Raw genomic sequence first — 23746 nt, 5'->3', positions numbered from 1 at the left:
TTTTTGTGTATTGCACTGATATCTGTTGTAATTGAGTACTGTAAATTGCTGTTAATAAATTTTTGGAGTCTAAAGAACTATTTTATTCATCTCCAATCGACACAAAACTTTGTACAATATAATATCAAATTTATAGAATGGAAATAACATTAAATTATATTATATCGAAAATAATCATGTAAGTGCATTTTGATATAAAAAATAAATCAATACTTCACATATTTAAACTCAAATCATGCATTTTAAATCATTTTAAGCAGGAAGGGAAGCGTTCAAAATTTCTAAAACTGATAACAGTCTTCAAGTCACCAGTAATAAAATCCTTTAACATAATAAAATTCTATAATTACGTAATAAACGTAATAAATTAGCGTAATAAAATTCTAAAATTAATTCTTTATTAAATTCATTTCAAATTCTTTATAATTCAAAATAATTATTAAAAGTCAATATTACTCAAATAATATTAAATAAAAATTTTAAAAAAATTTTATAATTTGTAACAATTAATATAAGTCATTATTATGTTCCATCTCAGTGTGATTATAATACTCTTATTATAACTATAATAAAATTAATATGTTAAATTATAGAAATGATAATTCATAAAAAAATAATATTAACAATAATTAATGAAAATTTAAAAATATTTATAATAACTAATAAAGTAATTAAAAATATCTTATAATTCGAAATAATTTCCAAAACTTATTAGAATTTAATTAATAAATAGATTAATACAAGTACTATATTAATAAACTTCTTTTAAGTTTCTTCTTCGAGTTTTAGATATATTTCTCTTCTCTTCTACCATATAATCTCCTGCGATTCGTAAAACCACCTAGAATATGAAGAAAGAAAAATAGAAAAGAATATATAAGAAGGGATGGAAATATTCATGTAAAGCTTGAATTACCAGCACATGTCTTATTGTCATCTTTCAGTTTGAAATCCGGAGGACAGTAGCAGAGAGCAGAACCAAATGTATTTATGCAAAAATGTGAGCAACCAAAATTATTTCTAAGGCATTCATTTATATCTGGAAAATTTAAAAAAAAAAGAAGAAAAAAAATTCAATAGTTTATTAATATATACAAGGAATATATATTGCGGCAGGTGAATCTTAAATTCTAATGTAATTAAGTTCTATATAAAATCATTTGGTAAATTACATGTTATTATAATTAATAAGTTTACTAAAAACTTCTTTGTTAACTAAATTTATATTTTTACCATGTGCAAATCCAATGTGTGCAAATTCATATTTTTTTAATTAAATATTAATCGTCTAAAATAGTATAATTAAATACCAATTTTATTAATTATAAATTTTAATTTATCCAGTATAATATTATTACATTACGGACATCAATTTTCGGGCAAATCCAAGATGACTAACAAATCAAAAGTGCTTCAGTACAGCAGTGAGAACGCTCCATAACAGATTCTTCTATTTACGCTTCTATTTTCTTATATTTCAATCTGACAAACTTATTACGAAAATATTTTAAATTATTCTTGAAAGATTCCAGAACGTGTAAGTTCATTTGAATTCGCTATTCGCTTGATAGATTACATTTTATACTTTATTATATATTTTCTTACATTTTATTTCCTACTTTTTGCCTGATTTCCAATTTTTTTTAGTGCTCCTCACACTTGATTATATATTGTATTGATATGTTTTGCTAGGGCTATATTAATACAATATTAGAAAGCACTTATTTTCTGCGAATATAATCGTGTGAGCTGATGACGAAATTATATCGCTTTATTATTTTGTTTCTCGGCTTTTTAATATTTTCCTTCGGCTTTTTAAAATTTTTAACCTTATATCTATTTCACATATATATTTTTAGCCTTAAAATAATAATCTTTGAAAAGATACATCCGAGAACTTTTTAGAGTTAAAAGAATGTTCTGTCAGTTACAACAAAAAATTAAAAGCGCTCTTATTTCTTAAAGAAAATTTATAAGAAGTTTTTTTTACAAACGGTGTATTAATTAAACCATAACTTATCCATATACATACCACTGCAGGGTATGTTTAGAGATGGAAATCCGATAAATCCCGGAAGACAACGGCAATCTGCGATGAATGATTTCGCATTTGAATCAAGCACTAAATGGGCGAAAATTTTTAAGACATAATCCTGAAATATAATATATTAAAATTTAATCAGTTGCCTGATTTTAAAATATCTGGAACAGGGCAAGATTTTTTAAATCTATATATCACACATTTTAACTCAAATCAGGTAAGACCACTTCTGTTTAGTAACCCATAATAAAATTCTATAATACTGAATTAATTCGTTTTAAAATTCATTTAAAGTTTATTATAATTCAAAATAACTATTAAAAGTCAGTATTACTCAAATAATATGTAATAGAATTTAACACATTTGTTATAGTTCATATTCTAAAATATACACGTGACAAAATATACACGTTTTAAGACATAATCCTGAAATATAATATATTAAAATTTAATCAGTTGCCTGATTTTAAAAAATCTGGTATGGGGCAAGATTTTTTTTAAATCTAGATATCACACATTTTAACTCAAATCAGGTAAGACCACTTCTGTTTAGTAACCCATAATAAAATTCTATAATACTGAATTAATTCGTTTTAAAATTCATTTAAAGTTTATTATAATTCAAAATAACTATTAAAAGACATTATTACTCAAATAATATGTAATAGAATTTAACACATTTGTTATAGTTCATATTCTAAAATATACACGTGACAAAATATACACGTTTTAAGACATAATCCTGAAATATAATATATTAAAATTTAATCAGTTGCCTGATTTTAAAAAATCTGGTATGGGGCAAGATTTTTTTTAAATCTATATATCACACATTTTAACTCAAATCAGGTAAGACCACTTCTGTTTAGTAACCCATAATAAAATTCTATAATACTGAATTAATTCGTTTTAAAATTCATTTAAAGTTTATTATAATTCAAAATAACTATTAAAAGTCATTATTACTCAAATAATATGTAATAGAATTTAACACATTTGTTATAGTTCATATTCTAAAATATACACGTGACAAAATATACACGTTTTAAGACATAATCCTGAAATATAATATATTAAAATTTAATCAGTTGCCTGATTTTAAAAAATCGGGTATGGGGCAAGATTTTTTTTAAATCAATATATCACACATTTTAACTCAAATCAGGTAAGACCACTTCTGTTTAGTAACCCATAATAAAATTCAATAATACTGAATTAATTCGTTTTAAAATTCATTTAAAATTTATTATAATTCGAAATAACTATTAAAAGTCATTATTACTCAAATAATATGTGATAGAATTTAACACATTTGTTATAGTTCATATTCTAAAATATACACGTGACAAAATATACACGTTTTAAGACATAATCCTGAAATATAATATATTAAAATTTAATCAGTTGCCTGATTTTAAAAAATCTGGTATGGGGCAAGATTTTTTTTAAATCTATATATCACACATTTTAACTCAAATCAGGTAAGACCACTTCTGTTTAGAAACCCATAATAAAATTCTATAATACTGAATTAATTCGTTTTAAAATTCATTTAAAGTTTATTATAATTCAAAATAACTATTAAAAGTCATTATTACTCAAATAATATGTAATAGAATTTAACACATTTGTTATAGTTCATATTCTAAAATATACACGTGACAAAATATCCACGTTTTAAGACATAATCCTGAAATATAATATATTAAAATTTAATCAGTTGCCTGATTTTAAAAAATCTGGTATGGGGCAAGATTTTTTTAAAATCTATATATCACACATTTTAACTCAAATCAGGTAAGACCACTTCTGCTTAGTAACCCATAATAAAATTCTATAATACTGAATTAGTTCGTTATAAAATTCATTTAAAGTTTATTATAATGCAAAATAACTATTAAAGGCCATTATTACTCAAATAATATTTAATAGAATTTAACACATTTGTTATAGTTCATAACAATTAATAAAATTCATTAATATATTCATTCTCAGTACGATTATAAAATTCTTATTATAATTATACTAAAATAATTACATTGAATCATAGAATTTGTGATAACTCATAATTGAAAAATATCCTGCAATTCATTATAATTTTCTAAACTTATTAGAATTTATTTAATAAGCAGCTTTTTTAACTAACTCAGTGGCGCGACAGCCCATTACGAGGGCCAAGGCCGACTGTGCCCATCTCAGTTTTCTTGACCTTGGGCTCTGGGGTGCAGGAGCATATGTTCCGGTCGGATGGTCAGCCGAACGCGGAACCCCCAGTGTTAGTTCCCAAGCATGCTTGGTACTCATTTTATCGACCCACTGAAGGGATGAAAGGCTGAGTCGGCCTTGCCCGGCCCAAGGATCGAACCAAGGACCTGTGGCACGGCAGCGCGAAGCGCTACCACTCAGCCACCGGGCGTCAAGCAGCTTTTTTAATAAACTTAATTGTTTTTTTCGGTTTTGAAAATAATTTGTTTTTTTTCTTGCAACTTTAAATTTTTATTGAGATTCTTAAAACTACCTAGAATATGAAGAAAGGAAGAAAAGAAAATAATGGAAAAAGAAAAAATTTATATTAGAGATTGAATCACCAGCACACATGTCTTATTATCATCTTATAATCACCCTTTAAAATAATGATATTGATTTATAGAATTTATGATAATTCGTAATAAAAATATTACTTATTGTAATGAATAATAATTAAAAAAATTTTCTGCAATTCATTATAATTTCCTAAACTTATTAGAATTTAATTAATTAGTAGCTTTACTAATTACTCAATAGTTTTTTTTCGGTTCTAGAAATAATTTATTTTTTCTTGCAACTTAAATTTTTTTTGAGATTCTTAAAACTACCTAGAATATGAAGAAAGAAGGAAAAGAAAATAATGGAAGAAGAATGGAATTTATAGTAGAGATTGAATCACCAGCACACATGTCTTATTATCATCTTATAATCACCCTTTAAAATAATGATATTGATTTATAGAATTTATGATAATTCTTAATAAAAATAATACTTATTGTAATGAATAATAATTAAAAAAATTTCCTGCAAATCATTATAATTTCCTAAACTTATTAGAATTTAATTAATTAGTAGCTTTACTAATTACTAAATTGTTTTTTTCGGTTCTAGAAATAATTTATTCTTTCTTGCAACTTAAATTTTTATTGAGATTCTTAAAACTACCTAGAATATGAAGAAAGAGGGAAAAGAAAATAATGGAAGAAGAATGGAATTTATAGTAGAGATTGAATCGCCAGCACACATGTCTTATTATCATCTTATAATCACCCTTTAAAATAATGATATTGATTTATAGAATTTATGATAATTCTTAATAAAAATAATACTTATTGTAATGAATAATAATTAAAAAAATTTCCTGCAAATCATTATAATTTCCTAAACTTATTAGAATTTAATTAATTAGTAGCTTTACTACTTACTAAATTGTTTTTTTCGGTTCTAGAAATAATTTATTCTTTCTTGCAACTTAAATTTTTATTGAGATTCTTAAAACTACCTAGAATATGAAGAAAGAGGGAAAAGAAAATAATGGAAGAAGAATGGAATTTATAGTAGAGATTGAATCGCCAGCACACATGTCTTATTATCATCTTATAATCACCCTTTAAAATAATGATATTGATTTATAGAATTTATGATAATTCTTAATAAAAATAATACTTATTGTAATGAATAATAATTAAAAAAATTTCCTGCAAATCATTATAATTTCCTAAACTTATTAGAATTTAATTAATTAGTAGCTTTACTACTTACTAAATTGTTTTTTTCGGTTCTAGAAATAATTTATTCTTTCTTGCAACTTAAATTTTTATTGAGATTCTTAAAACTACCTAGAATATGAAGAAAGAGGGAAAAGAAAATAATGGAAGAAGAATGGAATTTATAGTAGAGATTGAATCGCCAGCACACATGTCTTATTATCATCTTATAATCACCCTTTAAAATAATGATATTGAATTATAGAATTTAGGATAGTTCATAATAAAAATAATATTATTGTAGTGAATAATAAATGAAAAAATATCCTGCAATTCTTTATAATTTTCAAAACTTATTAGAATTTAATTAATAAGTTTTTTTATTTATAAACTTAATTGTGTAAATATGGAATCACCAACGCATGTCTTATTATTATCCTTCAGTTCAAATCCCGGAGGACATGAACAGAGCACAGGACCAGGAGTGTTTATATCTGAAAAATTAAAAAACAATATTTATATATTATAAAAATAGTTTATTATGTGAGTAAATAACAAAGAAATGCCTTTGTTACCTTCGCATTCATAACTGTTTTTGAGTATATAACCAGATTCGCATGAACACAAGTAACCTCCAGGGGTATTGATACACTTTTGACTACATTGATTCAAATGAGTGAATTGACACTCATCGATGTCTGAAATTAAATAATTTTTTTATAGTAGTTAATATTAAATTATTTTTCAATCATAAAGCATTGCTCGAAACAAGAATAGCGCATTTCAAGGTGGGTAGCTTCTCTTGTCTCTAGGGCTAACACTACAGACAGAAGGAAAAGATTCCCTTTCTCCCGCCGATCCGACCCAGAATCTGTCCAAAAAATGGCCCGACACACCTACTTGAAATAAGTATACCTAGTTACCATAGTCACCGCAACAGGTCCAAACGAATGGCTGGAGAAGTTCTTACTTTAGACAAACAATACGTATGACTGACGTGACGTTTCAAAATATACACGTGACTTCAGAAATAAGTATCTATCACTATTGCACTTTAGTTGCAATGTAGTAGCAGGTATACATAAGGGATAAAGATAAATAATTTATTTTTTTAAATGTGAAGTTTTTATGTGAAACTGCCCCTTGGATTGTTTTCTAGAAATTTACTTCACAAGTTTTCGGAATCTCCTTAGTTGTTCTCCTATCAATTACACATTTTTCTGAAAGTTGCGATGCCGCAAATGGTTATCTGTGACACTGTTTTCATTCTAATGTCGAACACAAATCTTCATCAAAAAGAAGTCGATGAAATTTGCTCTCATACATGCGGCAATTATTGCTTTCCCATTGCATGTATATTTCTCTGAAAGCTTCAACAAATAAAAGATTTAGCTCTATATTCTTTTTTTAAGCACAAAAAAATATTCGTCCTTTCTCTGCTCATTTAGTCATTCTGACGCAGCTTATCACTAAATTTTCTCATAGTCTGTATAACGTTATCGTTTTCTTTCTTTTTTTGTAATTTTACGCGCTTACTTATTTTTTGTCTACATTTGTAAGCAATAATAATTTACAAAAGTGAACATTTTAATTAATTTTAACAAAGCTATATGTTTACAAAGCATCCTATTTGATGAAAAAATAAACCGAAATTTATAAGTGCACTTGTAAGAAAGGCGAAATTTTTCAAAAAAAAAAATGGAAACTGCAGTTCGTTCACCAGGAGTTTACACTTGCTCCGCCTTCATCACATAGTATCTGACGATACTATTTCCCTATTTTTGGGAGAAGGATATGAATTTTATATTTGTTTTTTTAACATTAAATATTTTATAAATTAGATATTTCTGTCTTTTGAGTGAATAGTTGGTCCTTTTTGAGACATTTTGCTGCATTATATTTAGTTAGCTACAGTAATTAAAAGTATAATAGCAGATGATGAAGCGAAGTTAGTGATTGAAAAAGAACTCATTGTTTTCGTGCGCATTAAGGGTTGTCTAAATTTCAAACTCGGAGACGTTTCTCCTCTCGCGATGAAATGAACTCTTCTTCCGAGGAGGTGGACCCAAGAACCAACTCCTGGTGAATGAACCATATTTAGGAATACACAAGAAATTAATATTTGAATTCTGATTTCTTGTTCATACTTTGAGTTAAGTTTCCTACGAAAAAAAAGATATGCTGTTAAATAATATATTTTTCAGTATAATTACGCTCAAACTTCAAATAAAATACAGTGTAGGAAAAAAAGAAGATTTATTATGAGAGAGTAAATAAAAATAAAAATGCCTTTGTTACCGTCGCATTCGTAACTATTTTCGACTTTATAACCCAACCCGATTCACATACACACTTGTAACTTCCTGGAATATTGATACACTTCTGATTGCAATCGCTCAAATAAAAGAATTCACATTCATCGATATCTGAAATTATTTTATTTATTTTTACATTGGTTAATATTAAATTATTTTTCACCCATAAAATATTGCTAAAAAAAGCAAAATAATTTGCACTTATTCTCAATAAAAAATTTTGTTTTGGGGCAAAATTTTCAAACATATACGCTCCTTACTCAAAGTTTTTGATGGTTTTCCATTGATGGACCAACATAATCTTGATGGTAATAATCAATAATTCCATCATGAACAGTAACCAGCATAAGTAACCATCACTTACTGTAGGAATTCGGACTGATTTATGATGGTCCAACATAAGAATAGCAACTTATTTTGATGGTTTGTTCATATTAAACCATCAAAAATTTCCATCATAGGAATTCGAAATGATTTTTGATGGTTTAACATTTAAAAAAAATGAAATTGTTTTAATGATATTTTCTCGAGAACCATCAGCCATTGGAACCATCACGAATCCTCATGGATTGTTATTCCATGGGAATTGTATTTGTTTATTATGAAAGTAAATAGAAAAAAAGAAATGCCTTTGTTACCTTCGCATTCGTAGCTATTTTTGAGTCTATAACCAGACTCACATGAACACAAGTAACTTCCAGGAGTATTGATACACTTTTGATTGCATTGATTCAGTTGAGGGAATTGAAATTAAATAATTTTTTTATAGTGGTTAATATTAAATTATATTTCAATTATAAAACATTGCTGGAAACAAGAAGGAGGGTAGCTTTTCTTCACTCTAGGGCTAACACTATAGACAGAAGGTAAAGATTCCCTTTCTCCAGCCGACCAGATCCAAAACCTGTCCAGATCCCGACATACCTACTTGAAATACGTGTAACGTCCCATATCCGGACGTCCCTTTTCCGGAAGGGTCGATTTCCCGGACACTTTTTAACAATCAAAATAAACAAACATTTCTTCATCTTCCCCTCTCCTTTAAAAAAAAAAACGAAGTCTTTTGACAGGTTTTTCCCCTTCTCAGCTTCTAGAGATCTATGCATTGAACCCATAAATCAACAGAAAAGAGAACAGAAGATCTACTAAGACCATGACGCTCCTCCTCTGGAATGCAGGAAAGGGGGGGGGTTGTTTTCAAAAGAGCACAACTGAGTCCCCTCCCTCCCCCTTCTTTCCTATGCAGCTGGCTAGTAAAAGAGGCATTTCCTGGAACCTTTTTGAATGTTAAAGTGGAGGGGGAATCCCCTTTAATCACACAAGAAAAAATAAAGAGAACCCAATTAGCATGCCACGCCTTTATGCTTGATTGATAGCCAATGATGGGAGAGAAAATAAGAATTTGTCACTACCCCGCCCTCAACTTGAATGACAAGTAAGGAGGAAATGAATTTTTCTTCTCCACCTACCCACCTTATTGAATGACGGGAATTTCCCCTTCTTGCTTGAATCGTTCTAGTTCAAAATGGTGGAGAGAGCAATTAATATTTTCATAACTGGGAATTTTTTTCGTTTTCTATATTTATTTTTAGAATAGCAATAATTATTTTTTTCTAATATTTTATTTATGATTGATTAGATATCATTCTAATACTAAAACATTATTGCTCGAAAAATAATGTTTATTTATTTTCTGCTTCTTAGATTCAGATCATTTTAAGCTTTGTTTACCTTGGAGGTCAATTATACGGAAAAATCAAATATACGGACTTCGGAAAGTCCGCCGATTCCGGAGACGCGACTTTCCACTTAGTTATATCTCGTTACCATAGTCACCGCAACAGGTCCAGAGGAATGGCTGGGAAAGTTCTTACTTTAGACCAGTGGTTCCCAAAGTGGTCTTTATCGACCCCCAGGGGTTGACAACAACCTGTAAGGGGTTCATGAAAAAAAATTAGGGGTCCATGAAATGAAAATGGGGTTCAACGATAGGGGATCTCATATAAACATGTCGTGACTTTAATTTCGGCATTTCATGAATGGAATAATTAACATACACTGATAGTACCTATTTACACTCTATAACAAAAAAATCGACGCACCAAGAAGGAGTTGTTCGATTGAAACGAAAATTGGTGGATGGGAAGACAATGTACAGAATAGTAAATGATTAAAAATTTAAGAACAATTGAATAATTTATTGCAGAGTTACAGTTACAAGTTCAATAAGGTGCTGACCCGCCTCTAGCCTGGATACAAGCTGCCACACGGCGTGGCATAGACCGATAAAGCTCCCGGATGGTCTCTTGCAGTATTTCCTGCCAAATTCGATCCAATTATCGAACGAGGTCATCAACATTCCGTGCCAGATGCAATCGTCTTCCCATCATATCCAGACATGCTCAATGGGAGAGAAATCTGGTGATCTGGCAGGCCAAGGAAGAGTTTGACAAGCTTGCAGACAGTTCATAGCAACACGTGCCGCATGTGATCTGGCATTGTCCTGCTGAAAAACCAGCCCAGGGCGCTGCAAAAGGAACGGTAGCAAAACAGGTCTTAGGATGTCGTCGACGTACCGCTGTGCAGTAAGTGTACCTCTAATGACGACCAAAGGCGTCCGGCTGTCAAAGGAAATGGCACCCCAGACCATAATGCCTTGTTGAGAGACGGTATGGCGTGCAATAGTGAAGGCAGGATCCCCCCTCTGCCCTGTGCGTCTTCAAAGTCTTCGATGATCGTCAGGACACAGTTGGAAGCGGGATTCGTCGCTAGAGACTATACGTCCCTAGTCGGCATCATTACAGCCTGATCGAGCCATGCACCACTGTAATCTGGCTCGGCAGTTTCAGGCGTGAGTGGCAGTTGGCGTAACGGTTGCCGCGAGCGTAGATTTCGCCCTCTCAACCGTCTGTGAATGGTCATGATGGACACTGGTGTTTGGGTTGAACGTCTGATGGTTGATAGAGATGAAGAAGGCGCTGTGACAGCTGCTCGGACAATCACTCTGTCCTCACGCTCTGTTGTAGCCCTAGGTCAACCGCTACCATCCTGACGCTGAACTCTGCCATTTTCCACCCATTCTTGCCAGCATCATCGAATCGCCGCAACGCTTCGACCCAAATGACGAGCGATTCTCTGATTTGTTCAACCGGCCTCTTTCAATCCAATGATACGACCTCTGTCAAACTCTGAAAGATGCTCCTAATGAGCGCGAATCCTGCAGCGAGGCATTTTTTAAGTTGTTGATAGGTAATCTGAATCGCAATCAAACCGAAAGCTTTAACAACCGTTGAAGAACTGCTCCTTTATTACGTCTCCTGGATGCGCAGTTCCGATGCGCCAGAGATCAAACTATTCGTTCATCGGACATCAAATTTTAATCATTTGCATATCTGTTCAAAACATTCATGCATACGAAATTTCAAAGCAATCGGATGATTGCTTCTTGGTGCGTCGATTTTTTTGTTATGGAGTGTACTCACAATATAAATACTTACCTTATAATATAAAGATATATATCCATCTACATTCTACATAATTTATAAAAGTAGCTATGAAGTAAAAATTTTATTAAAATTTAGGTTATTAGGATTATTTTCTGATATATGTGGAATTATTATAAACTAACAATTGTCTGCAGCTCAACTCTCGTACGTTTTTATTTTCTCTGTAAGTAAGGTTTTATTTTGTAACAGAAAAGTTTTTTTCCGCTGTAAATTGTAACCTAGCCTGTGTCAATTCTTTAGCTAGCTAGACCTCCAACTTAATCTGAGCACAAGATCACGGAGATATGTTGCTTAGTTTTTACGAGAAAACGAAATAAACAGACCAACAATGCACTATGGTTTTGTATACAAACCTATTTCCGCAATTATAATATTAGTAGCGGAGTTGGGGTCTTATAGTGCACTATTTTATTCCATTAACATTTTAATTAAATTAAATTAGTATGTTTCATAAAATTGTGTAAGTTGTAGGCATTCGCTTTGTGGTCGCAACACAATTTGAACTTGTAAAAAACTTGCACATAATGATATATCAGTATACGTAATTGATTGCTTCATTAATTGCAAGGACTTCCACGTGAAAGATTGCATTGTGGTCGTTTATATTTGAAGCAAATTTTATCTAGTTCCTCTATTTTGCTGAAGAGTTTAAAAATAAAAATTTCGTTGAAGAGTTTAAGTTCATAATTTTATACTTACCATAAGGGTTTTCTTCTAAAATGCACTGAGGCAGAACACCAGTCCATTGTAAATTCTGACTGCAAAGGCGCATTCTGGAACCTTTCAAGTAGTACTGCCTAGGACATCTGTAATGACATACTGAGCCCACTGAATAACGTTCATTCTGACATGTCTCAATTACTTTATTCTGAATAGGCAGAGGATTACATTGGCGAGATGTAACTATATCAAAACAAAAAATTTACTATTTTTAGGCCCTAATTAAATTTTTTTAGAAATCACGAATTACGGGGTATAGAGAAAATTATTTAATTAATTTATTTATTTATTAAAATTAATTAATAGGCTATTAAATAATCGCCTGCCAGTCGCCACACGAACGTTGCTTTTTTTGTCGAAAATGTACACCATGATCATTTTATGATTTTTTTTTTAAATTTAACAAACATGAAATTGTTATAATTATTTTACATATCTTTATTACTTTATACAGAATAGACAGAGGCTAACATGGGCGTTATGTAATTATATCAAAACAAAAAATGACTATTTTTAAGCGCTAAAGTAATTTTATAAAAAAATCACGCATTACGGGGTATAGAGAAAATTAATAAATTAATTATTAATTTATTGCTTCTTAGATGTTTTTTATGCTGCTTGTTTTTTAAATGTTTTTCCTCAATAAACACTTTAGTGTTTATCATATTTAGAGAAACGCTTCAAAAGACATGGCCATTATCAATATCAGTACCTTTATTAATCGTTTGAAATTTTCAATTCTTTAAAAACATGGTCACTACTAAAAATGCTAAAACTCGCCAATGGGCAGTAGCAAAATTTTCTAGTTTTTTCCCTGTAGAACAGGGAGTTTTCCAATAGTACCTTCAATGGACGTCGTCTTGCACTTTTTATTGCTATGATTGAATGTGAGCTTTTCATCTTTTTTTCATTGGCAACAGTAGTAGGCACCGTGATCTAAGGGACGGAAGTGACGTCATAGTCAACCGGAGCTTATTTCTGCCCCAGCCGGAAGTTGCTTATTTCTGCCCGCTTGCTTATTTCTGCCCTCCTGAAACTTCGTCTGCAACGTCATGGGGAGCTTATTTCTTTTTTTCTTAAGCCTACCATATTTTTAGTTTCGGTTTCTGCTTTTAATTTAGTTTCGTTTTTTTAAATATTATTTAATTTATTAGTTTATTGAGGGTGGCAATGATGGTTATTTTTTTTTTACGTAGATTTATTCTGTTACCTCCATCTAGTGGTTAAAATATTTATTATTTTTCCAGGAAATAAGAAAACGTTTAAAAAATTCTAAATAAATAAATGATATCATGCACATGCTTTTACTCTAATGGCTCCATCTATACTTAAAGAAAATATATTAATAACTCTCAATTTTAGTTATTTTTTAATATAAATATAGATGATATAATAGACTTTAATTATTATTAACCTAATCAATATTAATGAATACATTTTAAATAAATTGATTCTATATTAAAATAAAAATTGTATTTATTAAGTATGTCTACTGTGAATATTTAAAGTATTAGACTCAAAGGCATATTAATTTTAAATCAATGAATATTATTTTATAAGATTTTATTTTATTATCTTCGTTTGGATCTACGGTCATCAATACAGTCTTGTCTTTTTTGAACCCAGAAGAAGAGGGAACTCCTAGATCTTGAGACAATGCATGTCTTCGAAGTGGACTTTGTGAGTACCCATGTTATATGAAGAGGAAAACCACGAAAACCTCCTACGCTTAGTCCAACGACAAGTAGTGGGCTAGGTTTTTGTTAACCAGTATCCTGTGAATGTACAGAGATCAGAGGAAAAACTTAAGGTTTTAGTAAAATAAATGTTATCATTTTATATATATTCTAATGGTGTTATCTATACTTAAAATGTTAGAAGTTTGGTTATTTTTTTGATATATGTATAGTTGATATAAATGACTGTTATTATTATTAAACTATTCAATATTACCTATTATTAACCTATTCAATAAAAAATGTACACTCTTTAATAATTAATACAAAAAACTTTCAGAAAAACTATAAAATTATTACAAAAAATATTAGATTTTACAAAAAGCAAAAATATTTTACTAAAAGATAGAAAAATTTTACTAAAAGATAGAAAAATTTTACTAAAAGATAGAAATATTTTCTTAAAAGAGAAAATTTTTTTGTAAGAAGCATAAATATTTTCTGAAAACTGGAAAATGCTAATAAAAAGTTTGAAATATTTTTACAAAACTAGGATATTTTTAACAAAAAGCAAAAATATTTTACTAAAAGGTAGAAATTTTTTTTTACAAAAATATAAATATTTTATGAAATATTAGAAATGCGGAATTTTAACAGATCAATTTCTCACAAAATTTTATGCCGATAATTTTCTGTCCGGGATGTTTGGGGTCTATCCATGTTTTATCAATTAGTCATAATATAAAGTATAACATGGTGCTTCATACTTTTTATAAAACGTGAGAATACAACTATTTCTCATGAAAATTAAGAAGATAAATCTCACTATGCGACATTTGAGTTTTATCTGTGTGGAACATTTTATCAATAAGTGAGAATTTAAAGCATATCACTGATTATTGAGCGTGGGATTATTACTATTTCTCACAAAATAGAACTCCGTATCCTTTGAGTTTTATCTGTATTTTATTAGTTAATCACTACTGTTAGGATATAGTTTATCTATATTCATGAGGATATGGGAAGAACATAGTTAAAGCTTATCTATGAGCCATAGTCTTGATAACAATCAGTATATATAGATCTGCTTCACGGATGACAATTATGTTGGAAATATTATTCTATGCGTTGTGGTTAATTTTTAATATCATTGTTAATTTGAGTACTACCTGATATTTGGATTACCATGCCGAAAAGACAAAGTGATTCTGAAAAAGTAAGTAATATTCATTTCTTTATTTTATTAAACAAATTCTATTTAAATACATTCCTTATTCAATTTTGTATTTTCTTATATTCTCAAATGTATATGAATCATCTTAATTTTTTTTTTAGGTGTGTTCTAAGTTTAAGCTTTTTTTATTTTACATTTTAATTATATTTTCTGTATATTCAAATATTTGTGTGTTTTAATCTGCATTAGTGATTCTTTAAAATTATTTACCTTTGTGTTTATACTTATTTATTTTTTTTACTTCATTTTTAAAGTTTCAATTAAATATTTAGTTAACAAACTGATTTTATTTATAAAATTCGCAAAGATATTTTATACTTGTACTCTTTTATTAAACAAATTCTATTTAAATACATTCCTTATTCAATTTTGTATTTTCTTATATTCTCAAAAGTATATGAATCATCTTAATTTTTTTTTAGGTGTGTTCTAAGTTTAAGCTTTTTTTATTTTACATTTTAATTATATTTTCTGTATATTCAAATATTTGTGTGTTTTAATCTGCATTAGTGATTCTTTAAAATTATTTACCTTTGTGTTTATACTTATTTATTTATTTTTACTTCATTTTTAAAGTTTCAATTAAATATTTAGTTAACAAACTGATTTTATTTATAAAATTCGCAAAGTTATTTTATACTTGTACTCTTTTATTAAACAAATTCTATTTAAATACATTCCTTATTCAATTTTGTATTTTCTTATATTCTCAAAAGTATATGAATCATCTTAATTTTTTTTTTAGGTGTGTTTTATGTTTAAGCTTTTTTTATTTTACATTTTAATTATATTTTCTGTATATTCAAATATTTGTGTGTTTTAATCTGCATTAGTGATTCTTTAAAATTATTTACCTTTGAGTTTATACTTATTTATTTATTTTTACTTCATTTTTAAAGTTTCAATTAAATATTTAGTTAACAAACTGATTTTATTTATAAAATTCGCAAAGTTATTTTATACTTGTACTCTTTTATTAAACAAATTCTATTTAAATACATTTCTTATTCAATTTTGTATTTTCTTATATTCTCAAAAGTATATGAATCATCTTAATTTTTTTAGGTGTGTTCTAAGTTTAAGCTTTTTTTATTTTACATCTTAATTATATTTTCTGTACATTCAAATATTTGTGTGTTTTAATCTGCATTAGTGATTCTTTAAAATTATTTACCTTTGTGTTTATACTTATTTATTTATTTTTACTTCATTTTTAAAGTTTCAATTAAATATTTAGTTAACAAACTGATTTTATTTATAAAATTCACAAAGATATTTTATACTTGTACTCTTTTATTTAACAAATTCTATTTAAATACATTCCTTATTCAATTTTGTATTTTCTTATATTCTCAAATGTATATGAATCATCTTAAGTTTTATTTGTGTTGAATCTTTAAGTTTTTTATATTTTTCATTTTAATTATATTTACTGTATATTCTTAATATTAAGTGAAAGCACCTTAAGTTTAATTATTGGTAGTTTATATTTTTTTAATTAATCAATAATTTACATACTATTTATTATATTTTTTTTCAGCTGATCAATAGTATATTGTTGAACTTTGTTAACATATACTATCGAGTTTATTTATCTTTGTGATTTTATTTTTAACTTAATTTTTAAGTTCAATTATATATATATATGTTGTTAACAAACTGTTTTTATATGTAAAACTAGCAGTTATTTTTATGATTGTATATTTTTATGATTGTATATTTGAATTCATTTACTAAACTTTTTTTTTGTTAACTTTATTTATAAAGATAGTGAAAAAAAAATTTTTTTTTATAGCATGATGATGATGGAACGGATTTTAATGAACCAGGTTTTGAATTTAATGCATCAGATGATGAGGTAATAGTTGCATAATTTTTTGTTATTCATAATTTATATTTGTATAATTTTTGTTTGTTAAAGAATATTAATTGTTATTTGACATAAATATATATATTTTTTTTTCAATCACCAACTCTAATTTTAGCTTTTGGGAGATCTCACACAAGAATTTCTGGAAGACGAAGAGAATTTAATTGGGGAAATCTCGCAAGGTTTTGTAGAGGCGACTCAAGTGTTTCGAAATCTCCCTCTTTATTATCAAGTGGGTTCGGGATTTGAGGTAATAACATTTTATTCAGCTATTTAAAAAAAAAAAAAAAAAACTCTCAGTGGAAAATTTGTTTTTATTTATTTATTTATTTTTATGTATTTTTTATTTCTATATCAGAATCAGCCAGGACCTTCTAGTGAAGGATCAGTGTTTGTGGAAAGTGTACCGGCTCCAGTTCCATCAAATGATGTGAGTTTTAAATAATTTTTTTATTTATTTAATTTATATTTATGTAATATGTATTTAATTTATTTAATATGTATTTAATTTCTTTAATATATATTTAATTTATATTTATTTATTATGTATTTAATTTCTTTAATATATATTTAATTTATATTTATTTTATTAAAACCTTAAGTTTTTCCTCTGATCTCTGTACATTCACAGGATACTGGTTAACAAAAACCAAGCCCACTACTTGTCGTTGGACTAAGCGTAGGAGGTTTTCGTGGTTTTCCTCTTCATATAACATGGGTACTCACAAAGTCCACTTCGAAGACATGCATTGTCTCAAGATCTAGGAGTTCCCTCTTCTTCTGGGTTCAAAGAAGACAAGACTGTATTGATGACCGTAGATCCAAACGAAGATAATAAAATAAAATCTTATAAAATAATATTCATTGATTTAAAATTAATATGCCTTTGAGTCTAATACTTTAAATACTCACAGTAGACATACTTAATAAATACAATTTTTATTTTAATATAGAATCAATTTATTCAAAATGTATTCATTAATATTGATTAGGTTAATAATAATTAAAGTCTATTATATCATCTATATTTATATTAAAAAATAACTAAAATTGAGAGTTATTAATATATTTTCTTTAAGTATAGATGAGCCATTAGAGTAAAAGCATGTGCATGATATCATTTATTTATTTATAATTTTTTAAACGTTTTCTTATTTCCTGGAAAAATAATAAATATTTTAACCACTAGATGGAGGTAACAGAATAAATCTACGTAAAAAAAAATAACCATCATTGCCACCCTCAATAAACTAATAAATTAAATAATATTTAAAAAAACGAAACTAAATTAAAAACAGAAACCGAAACTAAAAATATGTTAGGCTTAAGAAAAAAAGAAATAAGCTCCCCATGACGTTGCAGACGAAGTTTCAGGAGGGCAGAAATAAGCAACTTCCGGTTTGTAGGTGGGCAGAAATAAGCAACTTCCGGTTGGGGCAGAAATAAGCTCCGGTTGGGGCAGAAATAAGCTCCGGTTGACAATGACGTCACTTCCGTCCCTTAGATCGCGGTGCCTACTACTGGCAACTTTACAGTTTCTGTTTTAATTCATTTTCGTTGTTCTCATCCACATCTGGCAAGTCTCATTCACGTCTCGTTGTTCTCATCCACGTCTGGCAAGTCTCATTCACGTCTCGTTGTTCTCATCCACGTCTGGCAAGTCTCATTCACGTCTCGTTGTTCTCATCCACGTCTGGCAAGTCTCATTCACGTCTCGTTGTTCTCATCCACGTCTGGCAAGTCTCATTCACGTCTCGTTGTTCTCATCCACGTCTGGCAAGTCTCATTCACGTCTCGTTGTTCTCATCCACGTCTGGCAAATCTCACTTATGTCTTGTTGTTCTCATCCACGTCTGGCAAGTCTCATTCAATTTTGTTTTTCTCATCCTCGCTCGAAATATACCAACTTTATCTTCTCATTTTATTTTTTTGGATGCAAATGAAGTTTTATGTCATCAAGCTTAACCATTTGAGTGCGGCGAAGCGCTGTCGCGCTTCGCTTTGTTATGTACCAAAAATGCGGAGACGCTGCTGTGGGTTAGTATAGATTGGTTAGTAGTTGGTTGGTAGTTGTTAGTAGCTGGTTAGTAGTGTTGTACGCATTTCATTCCGCACTATTAGCATTTATATATAAGAAAACTCTTCAGCACTCAAACGGTTAACTATGCCCACTAAATTAATTTTTGAATAGACGAGACTAATCTTTTTATAATTCTTTGAGTTGTATCATTAGGTCATTATGAGCAATCCTTACACAAAAAATTCCTTTATCTCAGTTTTTAATTTCTTTTGTGAATAATATATTTATACCTTACTTCTTTCACAATGGGGCAACGGATTAATCCACAATCCATTCAAACAACGGATAGCACCTGGTCTGTTAAGAGTGTAGCCAACTTCGCAAATAGCCACGACGTATAAATTATTGTGATAAAGCAAACTTCGGTATTCGGTATCGATTTCTCTCCAGATAGTCCCGGCTGGTTTGCACCGCTGATTGCTTAAACCCACTGTTAAAAAATAAAAAATATTTATTTTATTTATTTATTTATTTATTTATTTATTTATTTATTTATTTATTTATTTATTTTATTTATTTATTTATTTATTTATTTATTTATTTTATTTATTTATTTATTTATTTATTTTATTTATTCATTTGTGTCAAGCATTATCATTTTTGTTGCCAAATGATACTGAGTATATTTATATCTGTGCGCTGAACTCCTAAAAACGCGTTTTGCTTAATCAATAAAAATAAAGTGGCCGAAAAGTGTGACAATTAATAATAATAAAAATAAATTGAAATTACAATTCTGTTAATTGGGTACTTGCAATTCGAGAAAAAGACGATCACTGTTACACAGACATGTGACCTATGACCTCAGCACCAGCTGATTGTTTATAAAATGATGGCATGTTAAAGTCGTGCTAAGTTTCTACACATAAGTTAGAATGTAAATTAACGTCAAGTTATTTAAATACAACTCCGTATCGCACATCGAATTTGATAAAATATAATTCTTTCTCGACTACGTCTTTAACCTAACTTAAATTTACTGTTTGTTGATGTATATTATCGAAACCATGATAGATTTTTGTTTGGTGTATCTGGCAACTTCGATGCGGAATTAGTTTCTTTATATTCTACATGGCTTGGTGCCTGTCTTTGTTTTAAGTAAGAAAAATATAGTGATAGAACTGAACTCTTTGTGAAAGAATATAGAATGTGTCGTTTAAGAAAATACTTGAAGGGCTTAGCTTACTCGAAATAGAACGGAAATCAACCGTTGCTAACGTAAACAAATGCCACGTTTCACGTTAACAACGTATTTAGCTAATCAATAACAATAAAGTGGCCGAAAAGGATGACAAATAATAATAATAATAAGTTTGAATTATTTTAGTTCTTTTAATTGGGTACTTGCAACTCGAGAAGAAGACGATCGCTGATATATACAGATGACCTATGACCTCAGCTCCAGCTGATTGTTTTTAAAAAAGATGACATGTTAAAGTCGTGCTAAGTTTCCTCACACAAGTTATAATGTTAACTAACGTAAGTTATTTAAATACAACTCCGTATCACACATCGAATTAGTTGAAATATACTTACTTACTACGTCTTTTACTTAACTCAAATTTATTATTTGCTTATGTATTTTATTGAAACCGTGATATATTTTTGTTTTATGTACCTGGCAACTTCGATGCATGAGTTATTTGTTGATGTTCTACATGGCTTAGGTTCTGTCTTTATGCTAAGTAAGAAACGCATTGTGAAAGAATATATAATGTGTCGTTTCAAAGAATTCATACTTGCGGGCTTGGCTTACTCGAAATAGAACGGAAAGAACAGTTGCTAAACTAAACAAATGTCACGTTTCAACAACCCGTTCAGAATCGAGATAGCCACTCTACGTCACTTACATGTAATCTATCGTGACTGCATATCACGTGATCCGGAGCTGATTGATTCTGATTTATTGCATATTTGCTTTTTAGTTTATTCCTCACGGAGAACTGGTATTTAGCAAGCTTAAAATGAAGCTCTTAACACGAAATGCAATATTTTTTTAACTAAAAAACTTACGTAAGTTTATGTCGCTAATAATGCTCACTCATAATAACAGAAATTCAATTGATCGTTCAATTAATAGTTGCTTAGTAATTATTTTTTTGCGACAAACATATGTCAATTGTTCTTTGAATAACAGCAATTCATTGAATAATATGCAATAGAGTGTGTTATGTCAACACCTTCTAAAAGAGAGAAGGTAGTACCTAGTAATCAATCTAGTAATTCTAGTTATCAATCTAGCAATCCTAGTAATTAATCTAGCAATCCTAGTAATCAATCTAGCAATCCGACTTAATGAACATAAAGGAAAACGAACATAAACGAAGGGAAAATAAGAGTGATGTCACTGTGTTTGGGCTACTAGGCTGCGCAGTTGGAGAAAATACTAAAAGTATCATTATATTTGGGCTACTAAATGATCAAATGTCTTTTTCATGGTAACTCGTGCTAGGGCCTTTTCTCTTCTTGGAGGTATTGGTTATATAGAGGATAATCATGCAAAAGTGCAACGCAACCCTCCAAATAACCATATAACGAATGCAGAGCTGCGATGGCTCAGGGGATAGAGGGTTCGCCTTCCAATGAGGGGAATCTGGTACGAATCCCAGGCATAGCTGGTCGATACGAATTCTAATTACCCGACTTGTGGCGACCATAGTGCTGACACGTGAAATATCCTGAGTGGTATCCCTTGCTGTCAGACTAACCGTAGATCTTCCTCTCCATGTAACGCAAGTGCGGGTTAGTTCCATCAAAATGTCCTCCGAAGGCAAATTTCTTCCAATACTTAACCCAAGAGTTCCCTTGTCTTCTGGATTGAGTTCAAAATTACAAGGCTACGTAGTGAAACGTACGTACTCGTAAGCCTTAAAATTGATCAGTTGTTCAACAACGGTTAAAAAGTATAATATTACTAATGCAACCTCCTAGTGAATTAATTTTGCAATAACAATCTTTTTTTATTTGTAATAATTAAGCTCGCGAGTCTTCAGTGTAATTTTAATGCAATTAATGAAGTTGCTTCACTTTCATGCGATGACACAAGTGCGTATAAAGAATATTTTATCTAAAATTATAGAGTTAACTCGGTTTTACATCGAACGATGCAAGTAGTTCAAAAAAAAAATTTAAAAACGCATATTAATTTATGCAGCTAAATTTTAACATACACTTAATTCTTCACAGAAGGCGTGAAACATTTTTTTTTAAAGGGCGTTTCTGCTGTCAATTATGATACGAAATCCATAATTTAGAATTTAAATAAAATTATTACTATATTTATAATTAAATAATAATACATGATTTAACTTGAAAGATATTTTTTTTTCTTATTTCAAAATTAAAATATGTCTTTTGGTGGTGCATTTTCTTCAGGTAGTAAAATAATAACATTCATTTTATCATTTTAAAATTCTAATTTCATAAGTTTTTGTCATTTTCTGAACTTAATTAATGTCTCAATTTATTTTAAACCACTGAATGAAATAATTTTACATCTTGCATGCATTAAAAACTCAGAACTGTCTAAGTCAAATTAAGATCAGAAATTACGTCAAGACTTACCATATGATACGACATGATTACCACATAATATGAATATTAAACTACTAATCACCAACAATAGCTTAACTATGGTGCTTGGATACATGTTGTTTCATTTAAAATTTAGTCTAATGTATAATTGCATTATTATTCACGTATTTACGATATTGCTTTTTATTATAAAACAATTGTTAAATATTTAGTTGGGTGCAACAGAAAAAATTCCTAGCTTTCTTTCAAAAGAGCAATAAAATGGCCTCTTCACAGTTGATAAAAAAATCTACCAATTTGAACTGCACAGAAAACCCTAACCCACTCATTACCGACATCAATTTTATTTTATTTTAATACCCGTTGTTGAACATTCGACCCAATTTTTGGGTTTACAACTCCGTAGCCTTGTAATTTTGAACCCAATCCAGATGACAAGGGAACTCCTAGATCAAGTATTGGGAGAAATTTGCCTTAGTTTAGGACTTTTCGATGGAACTAACCAGCATTTGAGTTACATGGAAAAGAAGACCAGAAGAACCTCCCCCAGTTAGCCTGACGGCTAGGGGACTCTAACCCGTCTACCACTGAGGATATTTTACGTCAGCACTGTGGTCGGTGCAAGCCGGATGCGGAATTGGTATCGACCAACCATTGCCAGGATTCGAACCCGGTTCACCTTAATGGAAGGTGAACCGACATCAATTTTTATTTTATTTTATGAGCGCCGTTGAACAGCCGGCCAGTTTTGGGGTTTAAGACTACTAGTGTTCAACGCCGTAGCCTTGTAATTTTGAACCAATCCAGGAGGCAAGGAAACTCCTGGATCAGTACCCCCAGAGGTTTTGATTTGTTATGGGAACATGGAGGACTTTGAGACTCGACAGATTTTATGTGCATCAGTCACCATTTACAACACGGGGAGTCTTCGGCTGGCGGGGACCGAACCCACGAACTCCTGGACATGGGCCCAACGCCCCACCCGGCCCACCTGGCTATCCCGGCCTAGTAGCGACAATTTATCAGAATTATTGTT

At 29.6% G+C, this 23746-nt stretch overlaps 2 protein-coding genes across 3 annotated transcripts; one reads left to right on the top strand and one right to left on the bottom strand.

Moving 5' to 3' along the window:
• Positions 1-57: 57 nt before the first annotated feature.
• LOC107448848 (tolloid-like protein 1) lies at positions 58-22884 on the bottom strand. 2 transcript variants are annotated; one of them, XM_016064200.5, is made up of 8 exons: positions 22741-22884; positions 19412-19606; positions 12296-12499; positions 6351-6473; positions 6196-6269; positions 2033-2153; positions 917-1039; positions 58-841 (listed from the first exon to the last, which is right to left on the bottom strand). In XM_016064200.5, the coding sequence occupies exons 1-8, from the start codon at positions 22823-22825 to the stop codon at positions 786-788; spliced, it is 981 nt and encodes a 326-aa protein (XP_015919686.3). In that variant the 5' UTR covers positions 22826-22884; the 3' UTR covers positions 58-785. The 2 variants fall into 2 exon arrangements, with proteins under 2 accessions (XP_015919686.3, XP_015919687.3); XM_016064201.4 differs by lacking the exon at positions 19412-19606.
• Positions 15079-17875, top strand: LOC122273171 (uncharacterized). Its single transcript, XM_087150954.1, has 5 exons — positions 15079-15208; positions 17022-17084; positions 17212-17346; positions 17455-17526; positions 17728-17875. The coding sequence occupies exons 1-5, from the start codon at positions 15179-15181 to the stop codon at positions 17737-17739; spliced, it is 312 nt and encodes a 103-aa protein (XP_087007080.1). The 5' UTR covers positions 15079-15178; the 3' UTR covers positions 17740-17875.
• Positions 22885-23746: the final 862 nt, after the last annotated feature.

The sequence above is a fragment of the Parasteatoda tepidariorum genome, chromosome 9 (assembly GCF_982258835.1).
Source record: "Parasteatoda tepidariorum strain Cologne lab strain chromosome 9, Ptep-v5.0, whole genome shotgun sequence".
Taxonomy (NCBI): Eukaryota; Metazoa; Arthropoda; class Arachnida; order Araneae; family Theridiidae; genus Parasteatoda; species Parasteatoda tepidariorum.
The sequence above is the reverse complement of the archived record's forward strand: the minus strand, read 5'-3'. Positions and strand labels throughout refer to the sequence as shown.